Source organism: Panthera uncia, chromosome D2, assembly GCF_023721935.1.
Source record: "Panthera uncia isolate 11264 chromosome D2, Puncia_PCG_1.0, whole genome shotgun sequence".
Lineage (NCBI taxonomy): Eukaryota > Metazoa > Chordata > Mammalia > Carnivora > Felidae > Panthera > Panthera uncia.
In genome coordinates this window covers 84,673,290-84,692,560 of record NC_064818.1, presented here as the reverse complement: position 1 = coordinate 84,692,560, position 19,271 = coordinate 84,673,290, and the positions used below count along the sequence as shown (strand labels likewise).

At 61.1% G+C, this 19,271-nt stretch overlaps 1 protein-coding gene across 2 annotated transcripts in view; it reads right to left on the bottom strand.

The window, feature by feature from the left end:
- Positions 1-9,294, bottom strand: part of KNDC1 (kinase non-catalytic C-lobe domain containing 1) — a 63,347-nt gene extending 54,053 nt beyond the window's left edge. For both annotated transcript variants that reach the window (XM_049645927.1, XM_049645928.1), the window contains exons 1-3: positions 9,193-9,294; positions 2,134-2,332; positions 1,518-1,576 (exon numbers count right to left, since the gene is read on the bottom strand). In XM_049645927.1, the coding sequence (XP_049501884.1) occupies positions 1,518-1,576; positions 2,134-2,332; positions 9,193-9,294 (360 nt within the window). The remainder of the gene's footprint in view (positions 1-1,517; positions 1,577-2,133; positions 2,333-9,192) is intronic.
- Between the last annotated feature and the right edge of the window lie 9,977 nt (positions 9,295-19,271).

The following is a 19,271-nucleotide window of genomic DNA, read 5'->3' as shown; positions in this document are numbered from 1 at the left end:
AAAAAAAAAATTAAAAAAAAAAAAAAAAGAAAAGCACGAGGAGACGGGCCCGCGGGTGGCCGGAGCGCATGTGTGGCCGCCGCGTCGCTGGGCTCACGCCCCGGAGGAGCTGCGGCCCAGACCCACGGAGAAGGCGCAGCGCAGGCGGAGAGGCTCGCTACTTCACAGGGGTGACAATGACAGCGCGCGTGGTCCGATGAATCTTCGTGGAAGTGCGTAAAAGGAAGTTCCAGAGGATGGCACGCATCGCAGCTGATGCTCGTTTTAGAATGTTAAAAACAGCGTGAACGAAACGATACTGCTTTTAGGCACAGAACCGCGAGGGGACAGGGAAGGAGTGCAGGAGCCTGGCCGGCGGACCGGGGGCGGGGGCGGAGGCCATCACTACTTTCTGGGCTTTAGTGTCGCGTCCGGTCCGGATCTAAAGATGCAGTGAAGGGGCGCCCGGGTGGCTCAGTCAGTTCAGCATCTGAGTCCAGCTCAGGTCATGACCTCGCAGTCTGTGCGTTCGAGCCCCGCGTCAGGCTCTGTGCTGACACCTCAGAGTCTAGAGCTGCTTCTGATTCTGTGTCTCCCTCTTTCTCTGCCCCTCCCCTGTTCCTTCTTTCTATCTATCTATCTCTCAAAATAAAATAAAATAAAATAAAATAAAATAAAATAAAATAAACATTAAAGATGCAGTGAAAAGGCAGAAGCCTGTGCACAGACCAGGGACGGGAACGGCCACAAACAGAAGGGCACGCGGGCCTGGTGCTGACCCTTCAGGGAAGCCAGAGACCTGACCCACCAGCGACTCGGGCCTGCATCCTGCTGCCAGCAGAGCTGGGACAAGGGCCTCTCAGCGAGGGGCTGGGTTCCAGCTTATTTTAAAGGAAAATTGGGCACAGGAGGAGCCAATCCTAAAACTCTCATTTGGGGGTGAAAACGTAGCCTAATGTCACTAAGCTAATGTGTTTTCATCTACAGTTTGAGTTTGTAACTAAACACTTACTTGTTAACAAGTGATTTCGTTTTCTCCACTGTCTTAGGGGCCGGGGCTCTGCGGAAAGCTGGGCTCTCCAGCCCTTCCTTCGTGCCCGACCCGGACCTCCCGCACCTGCACACAGCAGGGCCCCGGGGTCCATTCTAAGGATCGGGGGGGCGCCCGGGGGGCCTTGGTGATGCTGGCCCACAGCAGCCTGCTGTGGCTGCTGCTCCCGCTGGGGACTGATGCTTCAGAGGCCACGTGTTTCCTCTGGATGCCACGACCCACCCTCCGCTAATTCTCCCCGAGAAACTGTGACTCCCCGCCAGCCGCCACTGCCAGTTCCAGATGCTTTTGGCAAGTTAAATCCAGTAAATTCGCACTCGGGAGACATACCCTACAGCTGTCATGACAAGCGCGCATCCAGACAGCAAGCCATCACCAGAGCCGAGCTGCCCCATCGGGACCCTGAGTCTGACAAAGGTGGGTGTCCCAAGACAGCCCCCCCGACCCTGCACAGAGGTGCCCCAGCCCCAGCGGCCTGGCCACCCACCTCAAAGGTGTTCCCGGTCACATCGAACTCGGGGGGAACAAAGGCACCCTCGGGGTCATCTGGGGACGGAAGAGAGAAGGCTCTGGTCACACGCCCACAACGCCCAGGGTGAAGAGAAACCCGCCAGCCCGGAGGGAGGCGCGTCGCCTCCTGCTTCCCGGGGGCCGATGGCTCTCTCCCGACCCCCTTCTGTCCCCACGTCCCTGAGGAAACAGCGGTTGAGAGGGAAAACTTCACTCTTCACTGTTAAGTGTGGGGAAACGGTCCCAAGAGCACAGTGGCGGGGAGGGGAGGCCACGGGAACACTGGAGGCAGATGTCAGGCGGCCTCCTGTGCCCGCTACGATGCCCTCTGCACGTGCACTCCCTGGGGGCCAGCAGGACCGGATGCCTCGGAGCTGGCAGCCCCCGGCTCGTCCCTGCGGGGACCATATGGGCCGTGCACGAGGGCCCTCCCGCCTCCTTCTCCCTCAGCGGTCCTCGGGGCTGGAGATCCCACCAGGGGACCAGGGAGGCCTGGGCTCTGTTGCTCTGGGCCGGCCCAGGGCGCCCGTGTCCACACTGTGCCCCAAAGCTACCTTCCGCGGCCCACCCCCGCTGCCCCGCCCCGGGCTCACCGCTGAGCAGCTCCATGAAGCACACGTTCCCGCTGGTGTTGAAAGCCAGGGTGTCGGGCGTGATGCAGAGGGTCTGGAAGATGGCCGCGTGGGCAACGCTCCTCATGGACAGGCTGCACTCCAGGCACACGGCCCATGCTTCCTGCTCGCTGAGGCCGCTGTCCCGCAGCGACAGGATGTCGGCCAGGGACACGTTCTCCTGCCAAGACAGGCTGCGGCTGAGACGGGTCTGGGGACGGGCCCAGGCCGCCGTAGGGCCCCCTCCCCAGGGAAGGCCCGGCACCCCCACGTCGAGACCGATTCCAGGGAAGCAGACAGCACGTGGCGACGTTTCACTTTACGTCAGAAATAGGGTCGTAGGCAAAGGCTTTTTAAGGAAAAACAACAAACCCAGAATGTCACCCAGCCCACTGTTCCCTGGATGCCAGAAGCCACAGAGTATTTGGCAAAATGACCAGCATATCATTGGGAACAGGTGTTACTCCTGCGGTCGGGACCTAGCTCTTTGTCCCAGAAATTCTGGCCGCCCCACAGCCCACTGGCGGGGGCACCCGGCCCACAGGCTCACCACCCGTGGCTCGGTGGGCACGCCGAGGGCTTTCAGGTCGTCAGCAAGCCGTGGGCACCGGTGGAGACGAGCCGACGTGTACAAATGCACAGTGTGCGGGAAGCCCGTAGCAGAGCAGGTGCTCCAGGCAGTCCACGGAGGACCCAGGTCAAGGGGCTTTCTCTTGCAGGCCAGACCCCAGGCCTCCCTGTGCCGGGCTCAGCGTTCACGTCTGACTAGACTCCGCTGTGACTACGTCACCAGCACGCACACACGCACCCCGAATGTATGCACGTCGGACACCCGCACGCTGTCAGACACGCACACACCTCCCTTGTGCATGCACGCACGTGGGTTTACACCAACATGTGCACTCACATGCACACATGCAAATCACACATGTACCAACACGCTCAAAAAATGAGTTGATGTGTCCTCAGTGGTCAGGCATATGCCACACAGTCTCACGCACGCTCAGATACCCATACTTTCACTTAAATGCACACCTGTGCAATCCCGAGTCACACACACCCACATACATTCACACATACGCTATACACACCTTCACACGTGCACAACATACCTGTATGCACACACTCAGACCCATACGTGCACCCTGAGTGTGCACACACACACTGCCACATGTCAGACACCTTGGATCTCGAGGCCCTAATCTGGCCTGCTGTTCAATGCCCTAGTCACCTCTGTGCGTCTGTGGGACTGTGTTCCACTGGCCCTCGGGAGGGAGGAGCTCAGGGAGCCAGGCTGGGAGCTGGAGCCTGCAGGAAGCATGTGCGTGGGGTCAGGAGAGGAGGTGGAGGGTAGGGGAGATGGTGTAGAAGACAGACGGAGCCCCCTCCTTCTCCAGCCTCAGCTGCCCAGCCCTCCCAGCACACAGGAGTGTTCTCCCCATGTGGCCAAGCCCTCCAGGCCTGGAAAGTCTCCTAGCTCCTGCCCTTGAATTTCCCCCATTTGTATTGCAGGAATCCCCACAACCACAGACAAAGGGGACAAAGAGCTTAAGCCAAGAAAGAGAAAGAGAAGGAAAGAAAGAAAGAAAGAAAGAAGAAAGGAAAGAAGAAAGGAAGGAAAGAAACAAAGAAAAAAGAGAAAGGGGGAAAGAAAGAGAAGAAAGAAACAAAGAAAGAAAAAGAAGGAAAGAAAAAGAAGGAAAAAGAAAGAAAGAAAGAAAGAAAGAAAGAAAGAAAGAAAGAAGGAAAAATCAGGGAGTGGCCCCCATGGGCACCTTGGCCAAACCTCTGGGGTTCAGCAGTGTGGGTGACAGGAGGGGACCCGGGCCTGGGCTGCCTGTGCCCACGTGACTTGGCACATCCCACCATCTGCTTCCTCCTCAGAGCTCAGCACAGGTCTCCACGTCACTCCCTAGGCCCTTCCAGCTCTTTCTGTGGGGTAGGTGGATGAGGGAAGGGCAGCCAGCCCATTGGAAGCTGGTTCAAGAAGACGGGGCCACGGGGTTCACCTACATCCAAGTCAGAGCTGCCAGCCAGGTTCCAGAAATGCGTGCGGCCCTGTGATGAAGGTGGTCTGGGAGTTTTCAAAGGAGAACGAGGGCACAAAGCAGAGCACAGGATTAGACTCGTGGAGGAGGCTGGCAAACCGGAAAATCTGAATTTCCCAGCCTCTGAGGTCCACGGATGAAAGGTCTGTCTGATCTGGCTCAGTCTAGGGCCCTCGCTGCAGCACGTGGGCTCCCCAGGACGCAGGAGAGCCCAGTGATGCTCGTGGGGCCTCGTTAAAGAGGCGTCTTGGCAGTGTGTACGTGCACACACAGCACACACGCGTGCACACGCACATGCACGCGACCACACAAGTAGACACACACTAACCAACAACCCAAAGACTCTGGGTTTATGCTCCTGAGGAGAGTGAAGCCCACGGCGCGAGCGTGAGCCAGTCCCCACCGCAGGCACCTTGTTGATGCTGTGCTCGCGGTGTCTGCACAGGCTGCAGGCACCAGCTTGCGCGGCTGTTGACTGAAAGTGCCGCCAGGAGAAGGGAGCCCAGGTCGGGTGCTCCCCGGGGGCATCTCACGGCCCAGAGCCTGACTTCCTGTTCAGGTCGAGGGCCCCCGGCCCAGCTGGAAGATGCCCCGTGAGTGGGGAGGCCCCTAACCCCCAGTGCCTGTTCACGGGGGGAGCATCTAAACGGTGGGGTGCGGATTCTCTGTGCGACTTTACGGGGTGGATTCCGTGGGTCATTGCTTCCGGCACACGGCGGAAGCTGCCACTCACGGACAAGATGCTCTCGGCCCCTCCAAAGCCCAGCTGTTGCAACGGGAAGGCACGATTCAGCTGACACACGGTTCCAGGGCGGGGCTGAGATGTGCCGCTGGTTCCGATATACCAGCATGGTGGCGGGGGGGTCACCAAGTGCTGGGGGACCCTGACCCATGGCCTCCCTGGTCACCTGTCCTCTGGGGCCTGCCACCCACCCTTCCGTTCCGCCTGCTCCAGCCCTGGCTGTTGGAATGACCCTCCCTTGCCTGAATCCACGGCCCAAGGAGGGCAGAAGGGCCGAGGCTTGGCTAATGGGCCGGGCAGGGGTGAGAGACGGGGAAGCCCATGCCAGCCACTCTGCTCCCTCAGCGAACATCCCCACCAGAACCCCCAGCCACCTTGACAGACAAGAGCCACATGGGCGTCCTGCCCGTCTGTGCCCATCTCCGGGTCCCGCGGGCTCTGAGCCTTGCTGCCAGGTGGGCCCGGATCCGGATACCACGGGCCCCAGGGCAGGACTCGCGGCTCCACTGGCCGCGGCAACGTTTCGGAAAGAGGTGACGGGCTGGGAACAGAAACACCGGCCGCAGCTCCCACTGATGCCTGTCTGTAGTCCCCCGTCCAGCACAGCCACAGACCCGCACCCATGAGGGCCTGTGACAGGCCAGAGGGTTCGTGGCCTCCCACACCGCAGCCGTCCCCTGCCGTTGCCAGCGTGACCTGACCTTGTCGCTGCTGGGCAGCCTCTGGTGGCTCTACCTCTCGGATACAGACCCAGACTTCAGCGCAGGCCCAGAAGGTTCTTCAAAACCCAGTAGAGCCCACAGGGCCTGGAACCCCACCCCTCACTGTTGGCCAGCAAGGTGCTGCCTCGGCTGTGAGCAGGCCTGTGAACTGTCCTTCCCTAGAGATTGTGCAGACACAAACCCTGTCCCATCCAGGCTGGGAGGAGGGGTGCTCCTCAGGGAGGCTGGTCCCCAGGGAAGCCCCTCACCAGCCACAGGGCAGGGCTGGCTTCCCACCTGACCACCCTTGTCTGGTTATAGCAAAGTGGGTCCATCCAGGAGCTTCTGTGCCTCGAAGACCCCCCCACCCCATCAGAGATAACCCTGTGAGTCAGGGTTACGTGGGGACCCACAGGGACCGTGGATGGTTATTGTCCATTTCAAACATACTCTCGTATGTTACTTTTCTCAACCCTGGAGCATCGCGATGGGAACCCCCAACACAAACCCAAATCATTGCTGAGGACACTTGTGGACAATCTCGGGGCCTGCTGGCAGCTTGGAGGAAGCTGGGGAGGTCTGCATAGTACCCCGTTGGGGGTGCTTGCCTTAAAGCGCCCCCCTCCAACTCCGGACTGTCACCCAGCACGAAGCTCTCCTCACCTCCCCAGTCGCCTGCTGCTCTGTGTCGTCTGGGTGGGGTCATCACATGGACCCGGAGGGCCCAGTGGGAATATCTGTTTCTTCACAGGGCACCCACAGCCGTGGGTGCCTCCAGGCAGCACAGGCTGCCCCCCACCCACCTTCACATCCCTGGGCCCAGCCTGGTGCCCGGTGCATGGATGCTGGGGAGATGCTCACAGAACCCGGAAGGGATAGGAAAGCCCCCTACACCGCAGGGAAGTCTAGAAACCTGGAGATGCCCTGCCCTGGTGCCAACTTCACCTCCAAGTCTGCCCTGTCCTTGTCCCCTGGAGGCTCCTGAGGGCGACATCACCTGCCTCCAGAAGGCCTGGCATCTGCCCCTCCGGCAGCCGCTGCTCTGCCTGGTCCCTCATCCTGACCTTTGCTGCGACCAGTGCAGTGGGACAGGTGGGGCGACAGCCCCCAGGGCCTCAGACCCGCTCACCACGGGCCCGGGGGGTTTGCAGCTGAGAGAACCCCCCGGGGCACACACCCAGAGTAGAAGCGCTGGGACACTGCCACCAGCAAGGGGGTCTGCCACCATGCCTGTCCCTGCTGACATGGCCACCATACAGTCTTTCAGTTTTTGCCATCTAGCACTTGCGGACAGGTGTTCACGGCGGTGTATTTTGCGTTCCTTGATACTGATGAAGTCAAACATTTTTCATGTGTTCACTGGCCATTTGGATTTTCCCTGGGGTTACAACCAGGGAAGGACATTCCCTGGGGCTCGTGGGGAGTCCTGGCCTGTCGTGCAGTCTGTTGTTATAATCAGCTATAAAAATGGTGAATTCCCATGTCTTGTGCAGTCTGTCCATGTCCTGGGTCTGGCACCCACCACCCCTCCATGGGTGAGAAGATGCCCCGTGTCTTCTCTGTCCTGGCTCTTCCCGGGGTTTCCGTCAGTATGGGTGAGGTTGCAGTCTGGCTACCCCCTCACCTTACACGGGATGGCTTTTCAGGTGCAACCTGACGCCATAATGTTAGCAGGTACAGTCACACGACTCTGATGGGGATTTAAAACCTTCAACACCAACCGAGTTGAATGTATGCAGGAAGCATAAAGTCTGGATCAGGTGTGTTCACAGGCACAGGACATTGGTCTGGCTCCAAGGCTTGAGCTGGACAGGCTTCCTGTTTTACGGGAGCATGCCCAAAGACGGTGCCTGTCTCCCCCAAAAGGTGAAAGAAGTTTGAAGGGCTCATCTGAGCTTTCCCAATGGATGCTACTAACCCAGTGGCATCCCACTTCATCTGGAGGCCTCGGTCACAGGACGATGGGAACCCCGCAGCCGTGTGCACTGTGCACAGCTAGGGGGCTGCTCCAACCCAGAGGGGCACCAGGGAACCCTCCAACCCAGCGAAGGCAGCAGGGCCACGGGGGTACAGGCCGTGGGCGGGGATCCGGCTCTGGCTCTGAATCCCGGCTCTGCTGTTGTTTGTTTGTTTGGCACGAGCCACAGGGCACGAAGGAGGCCCTAAGAGGATGGGGTCCAAAGATCCACGTTCTCCATCTGCTTTGGACGGTGACTTAGGAGGTGAGTCTTCTAACAGACACACTGAAATGCGTCCTCTGGGGGAGGTTTTGAAGGCTGTGGGCTGGGCGCACCCTTTCTTTTTGCATCAAAGCCATGGAAATGCCCAGAGGTTTATTTATTCTCTAGCTTTCCCTCTCTGCAGCCTTGTCTCTCACCAAATCCAGGCCACCATGGCGGGCGGGGGGGGGGGGGCACACCAACCCTCGGGTCCGGCCTCAGCGGCTCTTGGCAGGCCAGCCACGGGGTTCCCACAGCAGGCTCTGCTCCCCAGAAGGACAGGGCCACCATGTCATGAACCCTGCCCTTAACAGCCAGCCTTCTTGCAAAAGTGTGTGTGTGTGTGGGGGGGGGGGGATGGCAGGCAGAAGGCAGAGGGCCCTAGGGGCTGTGGCTAGGTCCTTAGGAACCCCCTTAACTGCTCTAGGAGGGTGGTGGCCGTGTCTAACTCTTGGCCACCAGTCTCGCCCACGTGGGCACTGGAGGGTCCTCATCAGCAACATGCCGGTTACAGCCCGTTCCGTGGATGGTTGCATGATGCCGGGATCCCTCCACAGTGAGCACAGAAGCCCAGGGACTGGGGCATCTGCCTGCTTGGAGGCTTGGAAGGCCCTCCTTTGCCAAGACCCCAGAGCCTTGGGTCTTCCTGGGAGTGGCTGCCTTCTCGGGGGGCCACCTATCACATGGAGGGACCCGGCTTGTTGATTTGGCCCCAGGCCTCAGCCTGCGGGTGCCGTGGGGAAGCAAGAGGTGCAGGCAAATCGGTTCTGTGGGCACCTGTCCAGTTAATGACCAGAAGCTCTATGTGGCGGAGACTGCTGGTCCCTCTGAGCCTTGGGAGGGGGGATGCTTCGGGACTCGGGATGCTGGGCGGAGGCCTCTGCTGTTCTGTGTGCAGGCAGCGGCCCTCAGTCCCGGGGGCTCCCCCCCACCCAGCTCCTGAGCAGGCCGGCCTGATTGCGCTCTGCTGGCCAGTGCCTCCCACTGACCTCCTAGGGTGCCGGCAGGGAGGAGGACAGTGCTCCACCCCCTCCCGCTCACGACGCCCCACCCCACACTCATCCATCCAGCGTTTATAATCAGGAGCCCCCACCCTCCCCGCGGAAGGACCCAACTTCTTCAGTGACCACCCACCCACTGCTGTCCCGTGGGGCTGACATTCCAAGGGTCCTGTCCTCTCAAGGCGAAAATGTTAAGGCTGACGGGGCGTTGCTGAGAGCGGCCTCCAAGACCTGGGCCAGGGGCAGGGGTCCTGGGAGCCGGGGCACCCTCCCCCGTACTCTCCCTAGGAGCGGGTGGGGGGAGGCGGGGCCCACCGCGCCCGGGCTCACCTCGTCCTCCGGCAGAGTGGGGAGCGGCTCGAAGTCGTAGCCCGCTAGGTCCTTGCCGTCCTCCTCGTACAAATCCGCCACGGCCGCGTCCATGGCCTGCATCGTGCGGGCTCGCGGGGGGCGCCTCGGACTCGGCCAGCGCTGGGGCCTCGCGCTCCGCGCTCCGGCCGGCGCCCCTGCCCCGCCGCGCCCGTCCGGCCTGGGCCTTCCCGCGGGCCCTGCGCCCGGCTCCGCGCGCGGCCGGGCTCGGGCTCCGGTTTGGACTCCGGCTCCGCGCACGGCCGGGCTCGGGCTTCGGTTTGGACTCCGGCTCCGGCTCCGGCTCCGGCTCCGGCTCCGGCTACGCGCGCCCCGCCGCCATGGCAACGCGCCCGCCCCCCGCGGCCCCGCCCTCGGCGCGCCGCCCGCGCGCCTGCCGCAGTGTCACCCGAGCGGGGGACGGGGTGTCCGGGAGGAACCGGGGGTCCCGGCACTCGCCAGGCCGGGCTCACTTTGGCGGGCGCTTGGGCGCGACTGGGGTCTGCGCGCTCTCGGGGACTCTGTTCCTCGGGGACGCTGGCTGCTTCTGCAGCTGCACGGAGCCGGCGGCCTGTGAGCGGCTGGCACCGTTTGGGGCGGGGCCTCTCGTGTGGCCGGCGTCCTCAGCGACGCCACCGCAGGCTGCTGCCTGGGTCTGCGCCCACCTGGGGCCCCGAGGTCGAGGGCCGTGGCCCACTCCCAGGAGGGCTCTGGGTGGGACGTGGACCCTCCGTCCGCCCCCCCCCCTTTCCTCCCCCCACCGCCCAGGGGCGCGGCTGCCGCAGTCCTCGCTGGGGGTGGCGGCTGCGGAGGCGCGCGGTTGTGGGGGGGGGGGGGGAAGGGGAGACGGGAGTGAGGGGGCAGGAGAGCCGGCGGGGGCCGGTCTGGGCAGCTTGGGGTCTGGCCTTGCCTCCTCGCTTGAGTGAGGGTCTCCCGGATGCTTGTGCGGACGCAGGATTACAGCTTCATCCACACCTTACCAGCCAGCCTGGGGGCGTAGGAGACGCCACACAGCCCCTCCCCACAATTTGGCTGTCCTGCTGCCTCCTGATTAACCCCTCCGTCGCCCCATTTGTGGTCCACTGGCTGGACTTTGCGCAGCACCGGGGTGAGCCTTGCCCCAACCTGGGGCCTGTGGTTGGCAAACAGGCCGGCAAAGGGCCAGACAGCACCCCCTACCACCTTTTCCATGGGAGGGTGGGTGGCAGTCTCACCACCCTGGTGGACGTGGTCCTCGCCGGGCTCCCAGCAGAGCTCTGGGCCAGAGCCCCGGTAGGAGAGCAGGTGCTACTGGCCAGGCTTGTGGGTTTCCACATGTGGCCAGCCCACCCCCCCCCCCCGCCAGGTCCACCCGGCGGGTGCTCCCCAAATTCTCGCGTGAACGAGGCAGGTGTTGTGGCAAGGCCTGCCAAGTCCGAACAAGTACTGGGGCACGGATTCCCAGCATTCTGTGCCCAGGTCAGGTCACTGTGACCCTGGGCCCTGGCACGTGACACCCAAGCATGCGAGGGCCATCCGAGTCACCAAAGAAATAGGCCTCAGGCTGGCAGCCAGGTGGGTGCTGGCCAGCCTCACCCGCGGCAAAATGCTGATCCTTGAAGCCACCCAAGTCAAGCAGACTTGTGGGTGCCGCTCCCCACTTCTGGGGGTTCTGGGAAGCTCAGGGCAGCAGCCAGGGTGGGGTGGGTGGCCGTGGCTGGAGCTGCAGAAGCCAGCTGGCAGCTGTGCGGTGGGGGCCAGCTGGCAGCACCCAGGCCTCAGAAGGAGGCAGAGGGTGGCAGGCGGGCGGCTCCAGGCTCCGAGTCCACAGAGCTGAGCCCCCTGCCCGCGGGCTCCCCCTGGCCGCGCTTTCCCTTGCCGAGGGCTGGAGACGCCCTTTCACCCGCCGCCCAGCGCAGGTGCCCGGTGCGCCCCCACGGGCTGCAGGGACCTCACGGGCGTGCGTGTGGGCTCTGTCACCTGGCTCCGCGGTGGCTGTGGCCCTGGGCCAGGGGTCAGGGGTGGGGACTGAGGCGCCGATTGGGAGGGTAAAGATAATCCCACAGCTGGGGAGCGGTCTTGAGTCTGAGGACACACGGTCTACTTGAGCAAGAGGTGCGTGCAGTTTGTGTGACGGACAGGCTTTGATGCGGCTCACTCAGCTTTGGCTGTTGCAGCCTGAAGGCGCCTAGTGGACACTTCCCGGCTCCTTGGTCAGACGGATGCTCGGCTGCTCGGAGGAGACGGACCAGGGTGCGCGGGGTCGAGTGGCCGCGGGGAGGTCAGGGGAGGAGCTGAGGGGGAGTGGCAGGGCGGGGGGGGGGGGGCGGGGGGGGGGGGGGGGGGGGGGGGGAAGACCCCGTGGGGCTGAGGCCACACTGCTATCCTTCCTTCGTTTAAAAGTTTGTCGTCATTGGTCTTGTTCAGTGAGTGATGTCACCCCCGCTGGAAGCTTGCTTAGTCCGAGTGTTTGCATGGAGCCGGCTTTTGTGGCCAGCTTTGGTCCAAGGAAGGATTTGGTGTTGGCTCTGTGTTTTGGTGCCTTAGACACAATAGATGCTCCGTTAATGTTGGATGAGGCATGATTCTTGACCCCAGAGCAACACACTTGGGTGTGAGGACATCCCGGTGGCCCCTGGATGTCCACTCGAAAATAGTTCCAAACCCAGGGCCAAGAGCCCTGGCGAACAGACCACTGGAATAGCCTCTCAGTTTTGGCCTCCATGCCTGCCCCTGCCACCACCCCAGTGTGCCCAGCCCATGCCCAGCCTTCTTCCTGAGGCCTCTGGGGTGATGTCAGAGGTCCGAGGCCATGACGTGGTGGTGCCCCAGCCTTCTCAGTGGCCTTCCCTGACCTCTCTACTCACTCTCTGCCCCACCTCACTTTCCCACAAGACTCCCCCCCCCCCCCCCCCCCCCTGCAGATCCTGGCCTGAGCTGCCCTCCTTGCCTCTGGCCTCTGCCCTCTGCCCTCCATGGACCTCCCTCCTGGTCAATGTCAGGTCAGGACACCCCTGATGGACGCTGTTTCCTGCAAAGCTCCGTGCTGACTGCTGGGCCCTTGTCCTACACAGACACTGGCAGGACTCTGCCTTGTCCTTCTGAGCTGGGCGTCTCCTTCGGATGGGGGCTCGCTTGGTCTTGGGGTGCTCAGTCGGCACTCAGCATGGCCAGGCTGCGTGCTGAGGTGAGCGGAGTGGGCTCTTCTGGGTCCTGGCTCTCACTTTCCCTAAATGAATTCTGAAAAGCTGTCAAACTGTTTGAACATTTCAAAGTCAACATTTAAATTGTTAAAGAAATCACAAATGTAAATAATGCAAAGAATGTAATTTCTGGTGTGGTAAATATTGATATTTTGAAATAAAGCTGTTACTCTTGTGAATGTACCCAAGAAGCTAAATACCAAAATGGTTTTGCTTTTTTACACTTTTATTTTTAAGTAGGTCCTATGCCCAATATGGGGCTTGAACTCACGACCCTCAGATCAAGAGTCGCATGCTCCATCGACGGTGCCAGCCAGGTGTCGATACCACATGTCAGTCACTTAAGAAATCACATAAACACGTTCTTTACCAGTCCAAAATCTTCATCATAGTATTTTCCCTTAATTACAGACATCAAACTGTGGCCAGAATTGTATCCTCCTGTGATATCTTTTCATGCTTCATAGTGTCTATAGACCCCGATTACACGTCTTTGCAACAAAAACGCATGTAGTGTTTCATAAACCAAATATTCAGTAAACTGGGGCGCCTGGGTGGCTCAGTCAGTTAAGCATCTGACTCTTGATTTCCGTCCAGGTCATGATCGCACAGTTCATGGGATTCAAGCCCTGCATTGGGCTCTGCGCTGACTGTGGAGCCTGCTCGGGATTCTCTCTCCCTCTCTCTCAAAATAAATAAATAGACTTAAAAACACCACAAATATTCAAGAAACAAAAACATTTAAATTTTCTTTTGTTTCCCGTGACCATAGGGTTCATTTTACAGTATGGAGTCTTTTGGGAAAGTAAACGACCATGTTTCTCCTGGGGCTGCAGGCAGACACCCAAGGGTGGCGGGCCACTGACATGGCTCCTGTTGGAGGGGCCTGAGCCCTCTTAACACTCTGTGGCTGCCACTGTGGCTGTCAGTCTGTGGCTGCCGCTTTGTGGCTATTATTCTGTGGCTGTCACTCTGTGGTTGTCACTCTGTGGCTGTCACTCTGGCTGTCACTGTGTGGCTATCACTCTGTGGATGTCACTCTGGTGGTGTCACTGTAGATGTCACTCTGTGGCTGTTACTCTGTGGCTGTCATTCTGTGGTTGTCAGTCTGTGGCTGTCAGTCTGTGGCTATCACTCTGTGGATGTCACTCTGTGGGTGTTACTCTGTGGCTGTTACTGTGGTTGTCACTCTGGCTGTCACTCTGTGGCTATTACTCTGTGGCTGTCACCCTGTGGCTGTCACTCTGGCTGTCACTCTGTGGCTGTCACCCCGTGGCTGTCACTCTGTGACTATTATCGTGGCTGTCCCTTTTTCCATAAGGACACCAGTCATGTTGGATTATATCCACAAAGCACTGATTTCCAAATAAGGTCACACAGGTACCTGGAGCTAGGACCTCAACATGTCATTTTTGGGAACACAGTTCCACCCGCAACCCTGTCCTCAGAGCTGGCCCCGGGACCAAGAAGAAGCTGTTTTCGCCCCTGGGAGCCTGATTACTGCACTCAGAGCTCCGCTGGGGCCGAGAGCAGCGTGTCTGCCACCTGGAGTGTGGTGTCGGGCGGGCACACGGCTCGTGGCAGGTCCCCGTGCCGCTCTGGGCACATGCGGCCCTCCTTGCCCCCTGAGCTGGCCGCGTGTGTCTGCGTTTCCATTGCTGCGGCCGGGAGAGCCTCAGAGAGCAGCCTCTCCTGGGCTACGGTCACATGTGGCACAGCCTTCCCGGGCTGGAGGACCCCGGCCAGCGAGTGTCCTGCTGCGTGCAGTGAAGGGACAGATGTGGTGTCGCCCGGGGGTCGGGGGGGATCGCCCTGTTCGGCGTGGGCCGGTGCACCTGGTGGCCCAGGTGTTGAGTGGAGCTCCCGGGCGCCAGCGCCCCTCCTCCGGGCTCCAGAGCGCCCGGCTGCTTCCCGGGCGGGGCGGCCACTGTGCTAACTGCAGGTTTAATGACAAACCCACTGCGGCGTGGTAGCTTGTGTTTTCACCGCATGCCGCTCATGAGTGATTTCTGCCAAGGACAAATGCAGGCGTGGGCGGCTCTGACTCTGACATCTCAGCGCCAGCAGGTGGTGGGGGGGGGCGGGATTGCCCGCTGTGGGTTGGGGGCACCAGATGCCTCCTCTCCACGCCCCCCCCCACTGTTATTGTTGGCACCTCTCCCCTCCCTCAGCTGCCCAGGATTCTCTGTAATTAAAAAGCCATCAGTGACTCGGTGTGGGCTTTGGGGTGCGTTTGGAGGGTCCCTGCGAGGCTTAGCCCTTCTCCGTGGCTGGGGGTTGGGTCTGTAGGCAGAGGAAGCCCTGGGCCTGGGAACTGGCACTTCTTTTCCTTGTTTCTATTCGTGGAACCGAATTTCAAATAGGGCTTTTTGTGGGTCAGTCTGCAGCCAGAGGAAGGCGGTGGCCGTTGTGTAACATAAAGTTAGCTCGCTCTCTCCAGGGCCCCCGGGCCCACTTGAGGCTTCTCTGGCCAGTACACTAACCCTAACCCGTGACAAACAAACATTGGTCTTTAAAAACCAAATTCCAGACTAAATTCAACTAAAGCCAGTTTAAAGGAGAAATCGCCAAGAGCTTTCTGGCTATGGTATTCCCTCCTGCATGGAGAGCAAAACTGATTTTACGCTGTGGGTCCCTGTCGATGAAATGCTAAAATGCTACATCTTTCCCGGATGGATGTTTATGTCTCTTGAAAAATAACGAAATACTCCATTTCACTCACTTCACGGGGAAACGTTTCTCAGAAAAAAAGGAAAAGATCTGAGACTCAGATCCCGATGAACACGGCCTCCGGCAGGGAGCCAAGCCCCGGGGCCCCGGACCCTCGGGTAAGGCACACCCGTTCCTGCCATATTGGGGTCTCCCTCTCCTCTTTGCCCCGAACTGCATGCAAGTGTGTTCCTTTCGTGGACGTCTTGTGACCTGTGCTCTCCGGCTTTCCCAAAGCTTCTCAGGCCACGGCTTTGGCGACTTTTCCACAGAGCCCTGGGGCCGAGGCCGAGCTCAGTGGCCTTCTCAGGGGTCCCCTTCGCCCCCCAAACGCTCAGTGTTTCTCACGGGCAGGTTTGTGAATGGGCTTTTCCTTCTGTGCCGGGACTTCCGTCTTATCATTTACCCCGAAACACCGGTGGGTTCCCCCACCTTCGTCTGAGGGCTGTTGGCCATGAGGCAGGCACCACCTCCGTTTCCCGATTCGTCTCTTCCAGGCAGAGATCCCTTCGTGGCCTCCCGGGGCCTCAGGCTGACGTTCTCTGTTCAGGATGGTTCCATCCAGCTCTGGAACGAATTCCACGTGTTTATGAACATTCCAGAATGCCGTCTTCCCAGGTGTTCATAGTCACTTGCCTCTGTTTCTGGTGCATCTGCGGGAAGTGAGGGAACTAACCCTGCTGCCTTCAGCTTCCTGAGCTCAGTGTGCACGTCGTCGTGCAAGAGGGTTTACCTTCAGGACGTGACTGAGGCCACTGCCCTCGTCCGGGACGCTGTCCCTCCACATTGCTCTGCCCACCCCCGTGCTGTCGGCCCTGGTGGTCGCTGGGGCCCCGACAGAGCGCGCTGTGAGGAGGGGCGTCGTGTGGGAACGGACGCAGACAGAGGAGAGAGGCCTGCGCAGCAGGTGAAGCTCCGTCCCTCCTTCCCGCAGGTACGGGGCGGAGGCGGAGGCTGGCTGGGCCCGGGGTGAGTGCTGGCCTCGGAGCTGCTTCCTCGGAGCGGCCGGAGGGCTTTGCCGGCAGGGCACGTGGCTCACGGATGTTCTGGCAGAGCGAGGCTGCCGCGCCCTGACCGTGTGGTCCCGGGCAGGTCACTTGACCTCTCCGAGCCTGTTCACGGGGCTGACGTCAGCATTTGACGAGTGGCACGTGAAAGGCACGTGGCCCGGGGCTTCCGAATATACTTGGCAAAGGGCGCGTGCTCCCCCGGATGAGAACGGCAGGGGCTGATACGGCGAGCGCACCGCGCGGGGGTCCCGCGACTCTCGTCTTGGGCAGAGACCCCAAGGCAGGCAGGGAGTGGGAGAGTCCCCAGAGGAAAGGGGGCTCAGGCGCCCTGCTGGAGGCTGGGACGCGGTCCTCGGCCTTCCCCACTCACCGCTCCTGAGCTGGGTGGGGGAAAGACCCGGGCAGAGAGGCGGCCGTCACTGGCTGACTCCTGACACTGAGTTGGTTGCTGTGGAGGTCGTGGGGGCGGGGGGAGAGCGGGTCCGGGTGGTCGGGCCGACGCCTGCTGTGACTTCAGTGTGTCTCCTGCCTGCTGACAGGGTCCCAGGGACCCAGGGAAGGCTGGAGGGGCCGCAGACTCTTGGCGGGCCACCTCCCCCCAGTGCCTCCCTCGCCGCAGCCCCAGCTCAGGCCGTGAGACGTGGGGTGTGGCAGGGACAGCCGCCAGCACTTTGTAAACTCTTGAGCGTGGCGCGTCCTGCTGGGGCCCTCGGCCTCCTGGGCCTCGGGTCCCAGCGATGGGACAGGGACGGGGGGAGACCCGTGGCCTCTCCTCAAGCTTCTGCCTTCCCTGTGGTCTAGTTTCCAGTGCGGGGGTCCTGGGGGCCTGTGTGCAGCTTAAGAGGCGAGCTGGGTGTGGCCGTGTCTGCAGGTGGTTTCTTGTTCTTACCTGGTTCGCTCACTTTTTGCTGACCTTGTTCCTCGGACCCAGGTGGGTCACGCTGGCGGGGGGGGAGGTGGCGCTGCCCTGGGGGGCGCTCCAGGCCAGCACCCCCAGCAGCACCCGGGTGCTGCACGGAACCTGAGCTGGGGGAGGGCAGCAGCAACTCTGTCCTGTCTTTTTTTTAAGATTTGGAGGCGGCTCAAAAGGGCTGTTGTGCATCAACTTAGATTTTTCATATATATGTGTATCTTTTTTTAGAGAGAGAGAAAGTGCTAGTGGGGGAGGGGTAGACAGAGAAAGAGAGAGAATCCCAAGCAGGCTCCACTCTCAGTGAGGAGCCCGACTTGGGGCGTGATCCCACGACCCTGGGATCACGACCTGAGCCAAAATCAGGAGTCCAATGCTCAACTTACGGTGCCCCTGGGCGCCCCCAAACCATCCCCTCTTAGTGAGAATCCTGCCAGCTAGTCTGGCCAGAACGCCGGCCGCGGGTTGGGCCCCTCCTCCTTTGCCGTGATGTGCCATCAGGGTGGCCAGGTTTGGAGGGCGGTGTTCTTGCTGCAACCGGATGGGCCCGGGGAAGGTTTGGCCAAGGAGAGAACCTCCGTCAGACCTGCCCCGCTCCCTAGATTCCCGTCTGCCCATGCCGTCCTGGGGGGGAGCCTCACCTCTTGCCTCCCCCGCAAGACCCCGCCGCAGTCCACCCTGAATGTAAATGTCATTCAATGATTTCGCTTTGTCAGGAGCCCCCACTGTTGCCAGGGAGGGGCATGTGCTCCACAGCTATCTACGGGGCAGCCCCTGGTCCAGGACCTGGTCAAGACCTTGCCCCAAGGGGACTCCGCTCCCCTGGTGCTCTTTGCAGCCATTGGCCACAGCCCCGTGTTTGGTGTCCACTTACTTCAACTCCACAAGCATTTCTTGAGCACCTACTGTGTAGCCCACTTGCATTGTGCGGGACACACCCTTCTGTGGAAGGACAAGCGGCTTGGCCCTCCCCGGGAGGTCCAGCAGGGTCTACAGGGCCCGGGGTTGGTGGCGCTGGGGTCTCCTGCTAGGGACCCTCATCCGGGATGGGCCTTTGGGTCACCCTGGTCACCCTGGGCTCGTGACCCCACACCTTGCGACCTCAGACTGTCCTGCTGTGTGTCTGCAGAGGCTTCTTGTTGCACAGCTTGTGGGGTCCCACGTGGACCCTGGTCCCCAGGATAGCGGTGGAGTGCGGCCAGGGGCTCCTGCCTCTGTACCTGGCCCAGTGAGGGTCTGCCTCCTGTCCGGATCCTGGCCTGAGCTCGCTGCCGGGGAGCTGGACCTTACGGGAGTGGACCAGGCCCTGGGGCTCTCGGATGCCTAGCCGTGGCTACCATTCAGCCTGGGCTGGCACCTGGGGTGTGCAGGGTCTGTAGTGGTCCCGACGGACCCCCCCCCCAGGCCATGCTTTAGCGGCGGAGGAGCCAGGGGGCCACCGGGTTCCGTGCTGCATTTGGGCTCTGGCAGGCCCCGGCTCACAGGTCCTGGCTCTGTCTTTGGCCAGCAGCGGGACCTGAGCCTAATCCCTGTCTGAACACAGTAGGGAGGCTGGAAGAGTGAAGAGGAAGGGTGGAGCACCCAGGCCCACCCTGCCCTCCCCCACCCCCAGGTCTGGACTCATCCCTTGGTCTGGAATGTTTCATTCCTCCTTCCTGGAGGGCTTTGGGCTGACTCCAGGGCCCGCTTCTTCCCGTGAGAGCCCCCAGCTGCAGCCTGGCCTGAGCTGGCCCCCTCCTCCCCTCCCCTCCCTTCCCTCCTTCATCAGAGCCTGAGCTAAGTGGTTCAGGCCCAGCTCCCCCAGGCAGGAGGCGCAAGGAGCTGGCTAATGCCCAGGGTCCCGGTTTCTCTGGTCTGCCCGCCTCCTCTCTCCTGATCCCCTTAATGACGGCTCTGACCTGTGTGCCAGCTGCGAAGGCGCGTAAGGTGGATGGCCCATTACCAAATGCGGCGTGTGGAACCAGATGGAAAAGGCTGGAAGGCCCAGGGGCCCCAGCATTCGGGAGGCAGGATGGCTGTTGTGCCCCTTCCCCCCCCCCCCCCCCCCACCCCGCCAGGGTCCAGCAGCAGGGCGCCCCCGCACATCTGAGGCCCAGGAGACATAACACGGCCACAAACTTTTCTTCATTCACTTTCACTGGTGACCCCTTCTGCCAGGGGCCCAGCACATCTTCTCAGGGTGGCCCCAGGTACCTCCCCACTCTGGCCCACAGTGAGCCTTTCATGTCCGTCTTTGGTCCATTTCTCCCA